Source organism: Oncorhynchus kisutch, linkage group LG14, assembly GCF_002021735.2.
Source record: "Oncorhynchus kisutch isolate 150728-3 linkage group LG14, Okis_V2, whole genome shotgun sequence".
In the NCBI taxonomy this organism is placed as follows: Eukaryota; Metazoa; Chordata; class Actinopteri; order Salmoniformes; family Salmonidae; genus Oncorhynchus; species Oncorhynchus kisutch.
This window is the reverse complement of record NC_034187.2, coordinates 89696106-89711578: the sequence shown is the minus strand read 5'-3', so window position 1 is coordinate 89711578 and position 15473 is coordinate 89696106. Positions and strand designations below refer to the sequence as shown.

The following is a 15473-nucleotide window of genomic DNA, read 5'->3' as shown; positions in this document are numbered from 1 at the left end:
ACATTCCCCTGTACCTTTATATCGAGGTCTAATGTTGAGGTCTAATGTTCCCCTGAGCCTTTATATCAAGGTACAATTTAGAGGCATAATGTTCTCCTGTCCCTTTATATCAAGGTACAATTTAGAGGCATAGTGTTCTCCTGTACCTTTATATCAAGGTATAACATTCCCCTGTACCTTTATATCGAGGTATAATGTAGGGGTCTAATGTTCCCCTGAGCCTTTATATCAAGGTACAATTTAGAGGCATAATGTTCTCCTGTCCCTTTATATCAAGGTACAATTTAGAGGCATAGTGTTCTCCTGTATATATATATCAAGGTATAACATTCCCCTGTACCTTTATATCGAGGTATAATGTAGAGGTCTAATGTTCCCCTGTACCTTTATATCAAGGTACAATTTAGAGGCATAATGTTCTCCTGTACCTTTATATCAAGGTATAACATTCCCCTGTACCTTTATATCGAGGTATAATGTAGAGGTCTAATGTTCCCCTGTACCTTTATATCGAGGTATAATTTAGAGGTCAAACGTTCCCCTGTCCCTTTATAACAAGGTATAATGTAGAGGTCTAATGTTCCCCTGTCCCTTTATATCAAGGTATAATGTAGAGGCCTAATATTTCCCCTGTACCTTTATATCAAGGTCTAATGTATAGGTCTAATGTCCCCCTGTACCTTTATATCAAGGTATAATGTAGAGGTCTACTGTTCCCCTGTACATTTTTATCAAGGTACAATGTAGAGGTCTAATGTTCCCCTGTACCTTTCTATCAAGGTATAATGTAAAGGTCTAATGTTCCCCTGTACCTTTATATCAAGGTACAATTTAGAGGCATAATGTCCTCCTGTACCTTTATATCAAGGTATAACATTCCCCTCTACCTTTATATCAAGGTCTAATGTAGAGGCATTGTGTTCCCCTGTACCTTTATATCAAGGTCTAATGTTCCCCTGTACCTTTGTATCAAGGTACAATGTAGAGGCATTGTGTTCCCCTGTACCTTTATATCAAGTTCTAATGTAGAGGTCTAATGTTCCCCTGTACCTTTATATCAAGGTCTAATGTAGAGGCATTGTGTTCCCCTGTACCTTTATATCAAGGTCTAATGTAGAGGCCTAATGTTCCCCTGTACCTTTATATCAAGGTCTAATGTAGAGGCATTGTGTTCCCCTGTACCTTTATATCAAGGTCTAATGTAGAGGCATTGTGTTCCCCTGTACCTTTATATCAAGGTCTAATGTAGAGGCATTGTGTTCCCCTGTACCTTTATATCAAGGTATAATGTAGAGGTCTAATGTTCCCCTGTACCTTTATATCAAGGTCTAATGTAGAGGCATTGTGTTCCCCTGTACCTTTATATCAAGGTCTAATGTAGAGGCATTGTGTTCCCCTGTACCTTTATATCAAGGTCTAATGTAGAGGCATTGTGTTCCCTGTACCTTTATATCAAGGTCTAATGTAGAGGCATTGTGTTCCCCTGTACCTTTATATCAAGGTCTAATGTAGAGGCATTGTGTTCCCCTGTACCTTTATATCAAGGTCTAATGTACAGGCATTGTGTTCCCCTGTACCTTTATATCAAGGTCTAATGTAGAGGCATTGTGTTCCCCTGTACCTTTATATCAAGGTCCAATGTAGAGGCATTGTGTTCCCCTGTACCTTTATATCAAGGTCTAATGTAGAGGCATAATGTCCCCCTGTACCTTTATATCAAGGTCTAATGTAGAGGCATTGTGTTCCCCTGTACCTTTATATCAAGGTCTAATGTAGAGGCATAATGTCCTCCTGTACCTTTATATCAAGGTCTAATGTAGAGGCATTGTGTTCCCCTGTACCTTTATATCAAGGTCTAATGTAGAGGCATTGTGTTCCCCTGTACTTTTATATCAAGGTATAATGTAGAGGTCTAATGTTCCCCTGTACCTTTATATCAAGGTCTAATGTAGAGGCATTGTGTTCCCCTGTACCTTTATATCAAGGTCTAATGTAGAGGCATTGTGTTCCCCTGTACCTTTATATCAAGGTCTAATGTAGAGGCATTGTGTTCCCCTGTACCTTTATATCAAGGTCTAATGTAGAGGCATTGTGTTCCCCTGTACCTTTATATCAAGGTCTAATGTAGAGGCATTGTGTTCCCCTGTACCTTTATATCAAGGTCTAATGTAGAGGCATTGTGTTCCCCTGTACCTTTATATCAAGGTGTAATGTAGAGGCATTGTGTTCCCCTGTACCTTTATATCAAGGTCTAATGTAGAGGCATTGTGTTCCCCTGTACCTTTATATCAAGGTCTAATGTAGAGGCATTGTGTTCCCCTGTACTTTTATATCAAGGTATAATGTAGAGGTCTAATGTTCCCCTGTACCTTTATATCAAGGTCTAATGTAGAGGCATTGTGTTCCCCTGTACCTTTATATCAAGGTCTAATGTAGAGGCATTGTGTTCCCCTGTACCTTTATATCAAGGTCTAATGTAGAGGCATTGTGTTCCCCTGTACCTTTATATCAAGGTCTAATGTAGAGGCATTGTGTTCCCCTGTACCTTTATATCAAGGTCTAATGTAGAGGCATTGTGTTCCCCTGTACCTTTATATCAAGGTCTAATGTAGAGGCATTGTGTTCCCCTGTACCTTTATATCGAGGTACAATGTAGAGGTCTAATGTTCCCCTGTACCTTTCTATCAAGGTATAATGTAGAGGTCTAATTTTCCCCTGTACCTTTATATCAAGGGCTTATGTAGAGGTCTAATGTTCCCCTGTCCCTTTATAACAAGGTATAATGTAGAGGCCTAATGTTCCCCTGTACCTTTATATCGAGGTATAAAGTAGAGGTCAAACGTTCCCCTGTCCCTTTATAACAAGGTATAATGTAGAGGTCTAATGTTCCCCTGTACATTTTTATCAAGGTATAATGTAGAGGTCTAATGTTCCCCTGTCCCTTTATAACAAGGTATAATGTAGAGGCATTGTGTTCCCCTGTACCTTTATATCAAGGTCTAATGTAGAGGTCTAATGTTCCCCTGTACCTTTATATCAAGGTCTAATGTAGAGGTCTAATGTTCCCCTGTACCTTTATATCAAGGTCTAATGTAGAGGCATTGTGTTCCCCTGTACCTTTATATCAAGGTCTAATGTAGAGACATTGTGTTCCCCTGTACCTTTATATCAAGGTCTAATGTAGAGGCATTGTGTTCCCCTGTGTAAAACAGTTGATAAAGTGTTCAGCAGCCCAGTATCTCCATCCTCCACAGCGATGTCCAGAATGAACAGTGGGAGGGTCACCCAATCCTTCCTCCAGCTCTGAATAGGATGGCATTGGATACAAAGTCGTTATTTACTCATTTTTTACTAGTATGGCGAGCTTTTAATTTACTGTTGTGAATGTGAAAAAATGAACGCAGTGCCTTTCTGTCAGAATAATTCAGAGCTTGCTGTAACATCAGGTTACCATGAGAATTATCACAACAATGGGGTCAAAGTTGAATGTTTCTCGCTCAGTTGCGTCTAAGCAATGATTATATAAAAGGCAAATGCTGCCAAAAATGTGAATAAATGTAGCTGTTTGAAAGGGGACCATATGAACATTGCCCAATTATTTTTTCAGGTATCAACACAAACCTGCGTAAATCAGTTAATTGTCTCTTTCCCTCTTTCTCTCTCTTTCTCCCTCTTTCTCTCTCTCCCTTGTTCTCTCTCTCCCTCCCTCGTTCTCTCTCTCTGACCCATTGAACAAGCTCAGTTGAGAAGCTGAATGACAACTAATCACTCTCTCCCTCCATCTCTCTCTCTCTACCCCCTTCCTCTCCCTCCACAGCTAAAACCACCAAAACATCTAAAATGGGGAAGCAGAACAGCAAACTCCGCCCAGAGGTGATGCAGGATCTGCTGGAGAGCACGGACTTCACCGAAGCTGAGATCCAGGAGTGGTATAAGGGCTTCCTGAGGGACTGCCCCAGCGGGAACCTCTCCATGGAGGAGTTTAAGAAGATCTATGGTAACTTCTTCCCTTACGGAGACGCCTCCAAGTTCGCAGAGCACGTCTTCCGCACCTTCGACGCCAACGGGGACGGGACCATAGACTTCCGGGAGTTCATAATTGCTCTGAGCGTTACATCTCGTGGCCGCCTGGACCAAAAACTGAAGTGGGCCTTTAGCATGTACGACCTGGACGGGAACGGATACATCAGCAAGGCAGAGATGCTGGAGATCGTACAGGTCTGCCTATCTGCCTATCTGCCTATCTGCCTGTCTGCCTGTCTGTCTGTCTGTCTGTCTGTCTGTCTGTCTGTCTGTCTGTCTGTCTGTCTGTCTGTCTGTCTGTCTGTCTGTCTGTCTGTGTCTGTCTGTCTGTCTGTCTGTCTGCCTGTCTGTCTCTGTCTAGCTGCCTGTCTGTCTCTCTGTCTGTCTCTGTCTTCCTGTCTGTCTCTCTGTCTGTCTCTGTCTTCCTGTCTGTCTCTCTCTCTGTCTCTGTGTCTATATCAAATCAAATCAAATCAAATGTATTTATATAGCCCTTCGTACATCAGCTGATATCTCAAAGTGCTGTACAGAAACCCAGCCTAAAACCCCAAACAGCAAGCAATGCAGGTGTAGAAGCACGGTGGCTAGGAAAAACTCCCTAGAAAGGCCAAAACCTAGGAAGAAACCTAGAGAGGAACCAGGCTATGTGGGGTGGCCAGTCCTCTTCTGGCTGTGCCGGGTGGAGATTATAACAGAACATGGCCAAGATGTTCAAATGTTCATAAATGACCAGCATGGTCGAATAATAATAAGGCAGAACAGTTGAAACTGGAGCAGCAGCACAGTCAGGTGGAAGTTAAAACTGGAGCAGCAGCATGGCCAGGTGGACTGGGGACAGCAAGGAGTCATCATGTCAGGTAGTCCTGGGGCATGGTCCTAGGGCTCAGGTCAGTTGAAACTGGAACAGCAGCATGGCCAGGTGGACTGGGGACAGCAAGGAGTCATCATGTCAGGTAGTCCTGGGGCATGGTCCTAGGGCTCAGGTCCTCCGAGAGAGAGAAAGAAAGAGAGAAGGAGAGAATTAGAGAACGCACACTTAGATTCACACAGGACACCGAATAGGACAGGAGAAGTACTCCAGATATAACAAACTGACCCCAGCCCCCCGACACATAAACTACTGCAGCATAAATACTGGAGGCTGAGACAGGATGCCTATCTGTCTATATATGCCTATCTATTCTATCCTTGTGCAGTTGTGTTTACATATGAGTGAATCCCTTACACAGCTGTGTGTAAATACCCTAGCCCTTGAATAATCACCCATCAGGCTTTTACTGAGCGAAACCCCATAAAGGCTGTCTAGTCACATAGTCTCCTTCTCCAGCTGTCCACTCATCATCACACCAGCTATATCAGTCTGGCTCTAGCTGTCCACTCATGATCACACCAGCGATATCAGTCTGGCTCTAGCTGTCCACTCATTATCACACCAGCTATATCAGTCTGGCTCTAGCTGTCCACTCATCATCACACCAGCTATATCAGTCTGGCTCTAGCTGTCCACTCATTATCACACCAACTATATCAGTCTGGCTCTAGCTGTCCACTCATTATCACACCAGCTATATCAGTCTATGGTGTTACTGTGTTACTAGACTACCCCTATGGTGTTACTGAGGGACTAGACTACCTCTATGGTGTTACTGTGGGACTAGACTACCTCTATAGTGTTACTGTGTTACTAGACTACCCCTATGGTATTACTGTGGGTATAGACTACCCCTATGGTGTTACTGTGGGACTAGACAACCCCTATGGTGTTACTGTGGGACTAGACTACCCCTATGGTGTTACTGTGGGACTAGACTACCCCTATGGTGTTACTGATGGACTAGACTACCCCTATGGTGTTACTGATGGACTAGACTACCCCTATGGTGTTACTGTGGGACTAGACTACTATTATGGAGTTACTGTGGGTATAGACTACTATTATGGTGTTACTGAGGGACTAGACTACCTCATGGTGTTACTGAGGGACTAGACTACCTCTATGGTGTTACTGTGGGACTAGACTACCACTATGGTGTTACTGTGGGACTAGACTACCCCTATGGTGTTACTGAGGGACTAGACTACCTCTATGGTGTTACTGTGGGACTAGACTACCTCTATGGTGTTACTGTGGGACTAGACTACCCCTATGGTGTTACTGTGGGACTAGACTACCCCTACGGTGTTACTGTGGGACTAGACTACTATTATGGAGTTACTGTGGGTATAGACTACTATTATGGAGTTACTGTGGGTATAGACTACTATTTTGGCGTTTCTGTGGGACTAGACTACTATTATGGTGTTACTGTGGGACTAGACTCGCCTACGGTGTTACTGTGGGTATAGACTACTATTAGGGTGTTACTGTGGGACTAGACTACCACTATGGTGTTACGGTGGGTATAGACTGCTATTATGGTGTTACTGTGGGTATAGACTTCTATTATGGTGTTACCGTGGGACTAGACTACCATTATGGTGCTACTGTGGGTATATACTACTATTATGGTTGTTACTGTGGGTATAGACTACTATTATGGTGTTACTGTGGGTATAGTCTACCCCTATGTTGTTACTGTCGGTATAGACTACTATTATGGTGTTGCTGTGGGTATAGACTACCCCTATGGTGTTACTGTGAGTATAGACTACTGTTATGGTTGTTACTGTGGGTATAGACTACTATTATGGTGTTACTGTGGGACTAGACTACCCCTATGGTGTTACTGTGGGACTAGACTACCCCCATGGTGTTACTGTGGGTATAGACTACTATAATGGTGTTACTGTGTGACTAGACTACCCCTATGGTGTTACTGTGGGTATAGACTACCACTATGGTGTTACTGTGGGACTAGACTACCTCTATGGTATTACTGAGGGACTATACTACCTCTATTGTGTTACTGTGGGACTAGACTACCCCTATGGTGTTACTGTGGGTATAGACTACCTCATGGTGTTACTGTAGGTATAGACAACTATTATGGTGTTAATGTGGGTCTAGACTACTATTATGGTGTTACTGTTGGACTAGACTACCACTACTGTGTTACTGTGGGTATAGACTACTATTATGGTGTTACTATGGGACTAGACTACCACTATGGTGTTACTGTGGGTATAGACTACTATTATGGTGTTACTATGGGACTAGACTACCACTACTGTGTTACTGTGGGTATAGACTACTATTATGGTGTTACTATGGGACTAGACTACCACTATGGTGTTACTGTGGTTCTAGACTGCTGTTATGGTGTTACTGTGGGTATAGACTACCTCATGGTGTTACTGTAGGTATAGACTACTATTATGGCGTTAATGTGGGCATAGACTACTATTATGGTGTTTCTGTGGGTATAGACTACCCCTATGGTGTTACTGTGGGTATAGACTACTATTATGGTGTTACTGTGCGTATAGACTACTGTTATGGTGTTACTGTTGGACTAGACTACTATTATGGTGTTACTTTGGGTATAGACTACCCCTATGGTGTTACTGTGGGTATAGACTACTATTATGGTGTTACTTTGGGTATAGACTACCCCTATGGTGTTACTGTGGGTATAGACTACTATTATGGTGTTACTTTGGGTATAGACTACCCCTATGGTGTTACTGTGGGACTAGACTACCCCTATGGTTGTTACTGTGGGTATTGACTACTATTATGGTGTTACTGTGGGTATAGACTACCCCTATGGTGTTACTGTGGGTATTGACTACTATTATGGTGTTACTATGGGACTAGACTACCACTATGGTGTTACTGTGGGTATAGACTACTGTTGTGGTGTTACTGTTGGACTAGACTACTATTATGGTGTTACTTTGGGTATAGACTACCCCTATGGTGTTACTGTGGGTATAGACTACTATTATGGTGTTACTTTGGGTATTGAGTACCCCTATGGTGTTAATGTGGGACTAGACTACCCCTATGGTTGTTACTGTGGGTATTGACTACTATTATGGTGTTACTGTGGGTATAGACTACCCCTATGGTGTTACTGTGGGTATTGACTACTATTATGGTTTTACTGTGTGTATAGACTACCCCTATGGTGTTACTGTGGCACTAGACTACCCCTATGGTGTTGTGGTGTGGTCTGGGCCTGCTGCCCACCACAGGCCATGTCAATCCTCTTCACATGCCTCTTTCATCACCCCTGTCCAGGGCTGCTATTTTAAGTTGATCACTAAACATAATCCCATTCTCCAGTTGGGTTCATTAGTTTTATCTTCTTGTTAATTTGGTCAGAGCTCTGAGTCAGAGCTCTTTGACATCAGCTTTGAAAAATCTAGGAATCTGGCAGCCGGTCAGTCAGTTAGTTAGCTTTCCCTGTGATACAAGCAGGCTGATGGCAATCCACCTGGAACTGTTTAGATCCACCTGGAACTGTTTTGATCCACCTGGAACTGGGTAGATCCACCTGGAACTGGGTAGATCCACCTGGGACTGGGTAGATCCACCTGGAACTGGGTAGATCCACCTGGGACTGGGTAGATCCACCTGGGACTGGGTAGATCCACCTGGAACTGGGTAGATCCACCTGGGACTGTTTAGATCCACCTGGAACTGGGTAGATCCACCTGGGACTGTTTAGATCCACCTGGAACTGGGTAGATCCATTGGGAACTGGGTAGATCCACCTGGGACTGTTTAGTTCCACCTGGAACTGGGTAGATCCACCTAGGTCTGGGTAGATACACCTGGAACTGGGTAGATCCACCTGGAACTGGGTAGATCCACCTGGAACTGTTTAGATCCACCTGGAACTGGGTAGATCCACCTGGGACTGTTTAGTTCCACCTGGAACTGTTTAGATCCACCTGGAACTGGGTAGATCCACCTGGGACTGTTTAGTTCCATCTGGAACTGGGTAGATCCACCTGGGACTGTTTAGATCCACCTGGAACTGGGTAGATCCACCTGGGACTGGGTAGATCCATCGGGAACTTTGTGGATAGATCCATCGGGAATCAGGAATCAATCAAATGTATTTATGAAGTACTTTTACATCAGCAGATGTCACAAAGTGCTGTACAGAAACACAGCCTAAAACCCCAAACAGCAAGCAATGCAGGTGCAGAAGCACAGTGGCTAGGACCCCCCCCCCCTCCCCCTGTGTGCTGTTGTTGTAATGTGAACATTTACCAGCAGTGCTTCAGTCAGTATCAGGGGTGGCCAGTCCTCTTCTAGCTGTGCTGGGTGGAGATTATAACAGTACATGGCCAAGATGTTCATAGATGACCAGCAGCGTCAGATAATAATAATCTCAGTGGTTGTAGAGGGTGCAACAGGTCAGCACCTCAGGTGTAAATGTCAGTTGGATTTTCATAGCCGATCATTCAGAGTTAGAGACAGCAGGTGCGGCAGAGAGAGGGTGTCGAAACCCGCAGGTCCGGGACAAGGAAGCAGGTCCGGGACAAGGTCAGGGTTCCATAGCCACTGGCAGAACAGTTGAAACTGGAGCAGCAGCATGACCAGGTGGACTATGCACAGCAAGGAGTAATCAGGCCAGGTAGTCCCGAGGCATGGTCCTAGAGCCCAGGTCCTCAGAGAGAAGAGAAAGAGAGAGAGAGAACTATACCCCCGGACAGGGCCAACCAGGTGGAGATTATATGAGTATATGGCCATTTAAGGCCAGATTGTTCTTCAAGATGTTCAAACGTCAGTGTAGAGAGGCTAGCACTAGAGTAATATGACCAAATTGTTGGGTTCTAGTCAAGATTCTAGCAGCCGTGTTTAGCACTAACTGAAATGTATTTAGTGCTTTGGAGCCGGATAGTAGAGCATTGCAGTAGGCTAATCTAGAAGTGACAAAAGCATGGTTTTTCTGCAATTTTACGAAGATGGAAAAAAACAGATTTCTTGAGACCTAGAACTAGCATCTGTGTTTTGTCCGTGTTTAAAAGTAACACATTTGCGACCATCCATTTCCTTATGTCTGAAACAAATGCTTCCAGGGTATGCAATGTTTGGGCTTCACCATGTTTCATCAAAATGTACAGCTGTGTGTCGTCCGTATAGCAGTAAATGTTGACATTGTGTTTCTGACAGACATCACCAAGAGGTAGAATATATAGTGAAAACAATAGTGGTCCTAAAACAGAACCCTGAGGAACACTGACGCTTACAATTGATTTGTCAGAGGACAAACCATACACAGAGACGAACTGATATCTTTCCGACACATAAGATCTAAACCAGGCAAGAACTTGTCCGTGTAGACTAATTTGGGTTTCCAAATTCTCCAAAACAATGTGGTGATCGATGGTGTCAAAAGCAGCACTAAGGTCTAGGAGAAAGAGGACAGATGCAGAGCCTCAGTCTGATGCCATTTAAACCACCTTCACGAGTGCAGTCTCAGTGCTATGATGGGGTCTAAAATCAGACTGAAGCATTTCGTATACATTGTTTGTCTTCTGGAAGGCATTGAGTTGCTGCGCAACAGCTTTTTCTAAAATGTTTGAGAGGAATGGGAGATTCGACATATGCTGATAGTTGTTTACATTTTCCGGGTCAAGGGTTGGCTTTTTCAAGAGAGGCTTTATTCCTCAAATCAAATGTTATTTGTCACATGCTCCGAATTCAACATGTGTTGCGCCAAATTCAACACCTTACAGTGAAATGCTTACTTACAAGCCCACAATTAACCAACAATGCAGTTTTAAAAAATAAATAAAAATAAGAATAGGAAATAAAAGTAACAAATAATGAAAGAGCAGCGGTAAAATAACAATAGCGAGGCTGTAAACAGGGGGTACCGGTACAGAGTCAATGTGCAGGGGCACCGGTTACTTGAGGATATTGAGGTCATATGTAGGAGTTATTAATTAAGGTGACTATATATAAATAGATAAAAAAACAGAGAGTAGCTGCTGCGTAAAAGGGAGGAGCAATGCAAATAGTATGGGTAGCAATTTGATTAAATGTTCAGGAGTCTTATGGCTTTAGGGTAAAAGCTTTTAAGAAGCCTTTTGGTCCAAAGACTTGGCACTCCGGTATCACTTGCCATGCGGTAGCAGAGAGAACAGTCTATGACTAGGGTGGCTGGAGTCTTTGACAATTTTTTGGCCCTTCCTCTGACACCACCTGATATAAAGCTCTTGAATGCCAGGAAACTTGTCCCCAGTGATATACTGGGCCGTTAGCACTACCCTCTGTAGTGCCTTGCAGTCGGAGGCCGAGCATTTGCCATACCAGGCAGTGATGCAACCAGTCAGGATGCTATCAATGGTGCAGCTGTAGAACCTTTTGAGGATATAGGGACCAATGACAAACTTTTTCAGTCTCCTGAGGGGGAATAGGGTTTGTCGTGCCCTCTTCAAGACTGTCTTGGTGTGCTTGAACCATGTTAGTTTGTTGGTGATGTGAACACCAAGGAACTTGAAGCTCTCAACCTGCTGCACTACAGCCCCATCGATGAGAATGGGGGAGTGCTCGGTCCTCCTTTTCCTGTAGTCCACAATTACCTCCTTTGTCTTGATCACATTGAGGGAGAGGTTGTTGTCCTTGCACCACATGGCCAGGTCTCTGACCTCCTCCCTATAGGCTGTCTTGTCATTGTCAGTGATCAGGCCTACCATTCTTTTGTCGTCGGCAAACTTAATGATGGTGTTGGAGTCGTGCCTGGCCGTGCAGTCATGAATGAACAGGGAGTACAGGTGGGGACTGAGCATGCACCCCTGAGGGGCCACATTGTTGAGGATCAGCAAGGCGGATGTGTTGTTACCTACCCTTACCACCTGGGAGCGGCCCGTCAGGACGTCCAGGATCCAGTTGCAGAGGGAGGTGTTTAGTCCCAGGGTCCTTAGCTTAGTGATGAGCTTTGAGGGCACTGTGGTGTTGAACGCTGAGCTGAAGTCAATGAATAGCATTCTCACAGAGGTGTTCCTTTTGTCCAGGTGGGAATGTAATAGAGATTGCACCATCTGTGGATCTGTTAGGGCGGTATGCAAATTAGAGTGGGTCTAGGGTTCCTGGGATAATGGTGTTGAAGTGAGCCATGACTAGCCTTTCAAAGCACTTCATGGCTACAGATGTGATTGCTATGGGTCGGTATTCATTTAGGCATGTTACCTTAGTGTTCTTGGACACAGGGATTATGGTGGTCTGCTTGAAACATGTTGGTATTAAAGACTCCGACAGGGAGAGGTTTTAAAATGTCAGTGAAGACACTTGCCAGTTGGTCAGCGCATGCTTGGAGTACACGTCCTGGTAATCCATCTGGCCCTGCAGCCTTGTGAATGTTGACCTGTTTAAAGGTTTTACTCACATCGGCTGCAGAGAGCGTGACCACACAGTCGTCCAGAACAGATAATGCTTTCATGCATGTTTAAGAGTTACTTGCCTCGAAGCGAGCATAGAAGTAATTTACCTTGTCTGGTAGGCTCGTGTCACTGGGCAGCTCTCGGCCGTGATTCCCTTTGTCGTCTGTAATAGTTGGCAAGCCCTGCCACATCCGATGAGCATCGGAGCCAGTGAAGCACGATTCAATCTTAGTCCTGTATTGAAGTCTCTCTCCCTCAGATGATGTTGAGTTTTTTCCCTCTGGTTGCACATTTAACGTGCTGGTAGAAATTTGGTATAACGGGTTTAAGTTTTCCTGCATTGAAGTCCCTGGCCACTCGGATCGCCGCCTCTGGATGAGCATTTTCCGGTTTACTTATGGTGGTATACAGCTCATTGAGTGCGGTCTTAGTGCCATCTTCGGTCTGTGGTGGTATGTAGACACCTATGAAAAATACAACTGAAAACTCTGTAGGAAGATAGTGTGGTCTATAGCTTATGAGATACTCTACCTCAACTAGCAAAACCTCGAGACTTCCTTAGATATTGTGCACCAGCTGTTTACAAAATATACATGGACCGCCACCCCTTGTCTTTACCAGAGGCTGCTGTTCTATCCTGCTGATGCAGTGTATAACATGCCAGCTGTATGTTAGTCATGTCGTTGTTCAGCCACGACTCAGTGAAACATAAGATGTTACAGTCTTTAATGTCCCGTTGGTGGGAGGATCTTGCTTGTAGGTCATCCATTTTATTTTCCAATGATTGCACCTTTGCCAATAGAACAGATGGCAGTGGGGGTTTACTTGCTCGCTTACAAATTCTCAGAAGTCAGTTTGACCTCATTTTTTTCCATCTATTCATGCAAATGACAGAGATTTGGGCACTCTTACCGGGGAAGCTGTATATCCTTCACGTCGGACTCGTTAAAGGAAAAAGCTTCTTCCAGTTCGTGGTGAATAATCGCTGTTCTGTCCAGAAGCTCTTTTTGGTAATAAGAGACGGTAGCAGCAACATTATGTACAAAATAAGTTACAAACCAAAAAAATGAACGAAATAACACAGTTGGTTTGGAGCATGTAACCATTCTACTTTTAGTGAGTTTGGTACACATCTGGAGCTTGAAGGTTTAGAGGCCATGACTATTTTTATGAATGTGTCAAGAGATACAGGATCAAAAACCTTGAGTGTCTCCATTGAAGGCAGGTCCTGGCAGACTCAGGACAACTGCACTTTGGAGAAATACGCAGATTCAAAGAGGAATCCGTAATTTGCCTACTAATGATCATGATTTTCGTCTAAGAAGTTCATGAATTCATCACTGCTGAAGTGAAAGCCATCCTCTCTTGGGGAATGTTGCTTTTTAGTTAGCTTGGCAACTGTATCAAAAACATTTTTAGGATTGTTCTAATTTTCTTGAGCAGCAGTGAGGGCTCTTCGATATTGTACGGTACTGTTTTTCCAAACTAGTCAGAAGACTTCCAGTTTGGTGGAGCGCCATTTCCGTTCCAATTTTCTGGAAGCTTGCTTTTCTGTATATCAGGGAGATCATTTCTTGTGACAAATGTTTTAGTTTTAGGGGTGCTACTGCATCTAAGGTATTATGCAAAGTTAAACATATATCTTCAGTTAGGTGGATTTTTGTACTCCGACGTCCTTGGGTAGGTGGAGGGAGTCTGGAAGGGTATCTAGGAATCTTTGGGTTGTCCGAGAATTTATAGCTTGGTTTTTGCTGATCCTGTAATGTGTACACTGGGAGTCGGGAAGCAAGTACAGAGAGTGAATCATTTATTAATAAGTAAACTAACGTGGAATAAAACAAGAAACACAAAAAGCGTACAGACATGAAACCGAAATAGAGTCAATAACACCTAGGGAAAGAACCTAAGGGAGTGACAGTTATAGGGAAGGTAATCAGGAAGGTGATGGAGTCCAGGTGAGTCTGAGGAGGCGCTGGTGTGTGTAACGATGGTGACCGGTGTGCATTCTAATAAGCAAACTGGTGACCTCAAGAGGGAGTATATGTGACAGTACCCCCTCCCTGATGCGCGGCTCCAGCCGGAGAATGCCGACCAGAGGGACGGTCCCGGGGACCAGGATCGGTCCGATCGCTTCTGCTGAGGCGTGTGAACCTGTCGAGCCAACCGAGTCTTGTAACCCTGACGAGCCAGCTGAGGAATGGAAGCCCGGCGAGCCAGCTGAGGCATCCGTGGTAGCTCCTGTAGCGAAACCCGGTCCCGACGTCACCTACAATACAAAAAACAAAAAACACTCACTGATGCTCCCATTTGGTGAGGCGTTATTCTGTAACATGTATGCTGGGAGTCGGGAAGCAAGTACAGGGAGTGACTAATTTAATAATAAATAAATGAACATGGAACAAAACAAGAAACACGAAAGCATACAGACATGAAACCGAAACAGAGCCAATAACGCCTAAGGAAAGAACCAAAGGGAGTGACAGTTATAGGGAAGGTAATCAGGAAGGTGAGTCTGATGAGACGCTGGTGCCTGTAACAATGGTGACAGGTGTGCGTAATAATAATGAGACGGGTGTCCTCAAGCACCGGAGAGGGAGTATACGTGACAGATCCTTGGTTGGGATCTGAGCAGATTATTTGTTGTGATTGGAAACATACTAAAATGGTGGTCCAATTTAGTCCAGGATTATGAGGAAAAACATTTAGATCCACAATATCTATTCCATGTGACAAAACTAGGTCCAGCGCATGACTGTGGCAGTGAGTAGGTCCGGAGACATGTTGGACAAAACCCACTGAGTCGATGATGGCTCCGAAAGCCTTTGGAGTGGGTCTGTGGACTTTGTGAATACTGAAGTCCCCAAAAATGTGAATATTATCTACCGTGACTACAAGGTCTGATAGGAATTCAGGGAACTCAGTGAGGAACACTGTATATGGCCTAGAAGGCCAGTAACTAAAAAAAGTGATTGAGTATGCTGCATAGATTTCATGACTAGCAGCTCAAAAGACAAAAACACAGTAATTTCTATTTTATTATTGACATTTGCTGTAGTTAGCAACACCTCCACCTTTGCGGGATGTGCGGGGGATATGGTCAATAGTGTAACCAGGAGGAGAGTCCTCATTTAACAGAGTAAATTCATCAAGCTTGAGCCATGCTTCAG

General features: G+C 44.1%; 1 protein-coding gene across 1 annotated transcript in view; it reads left to right on the top strand.

Moving 5' to 3' along the window:
* LOC109881178 (neurocalcin-delta A) overlaps positions 1 to 15473 on the top strand; it is a 79490-nt gene that overhangs the window by 49759 nt on the left and 14258 nt on the right. The window contains exon 2 of the mRNA XM_020473334.2: positions 3818 to 4218. Coding sequence (XP_020328923.1) covers positions 3841 to 4218 — 378 coding nt within the window. The 5' untranslated portion in view covers positions 3818 to 3840. The remainder of the gene's footprint in view (positions 1 to 3817; positions 4219 to 15473) is intronic.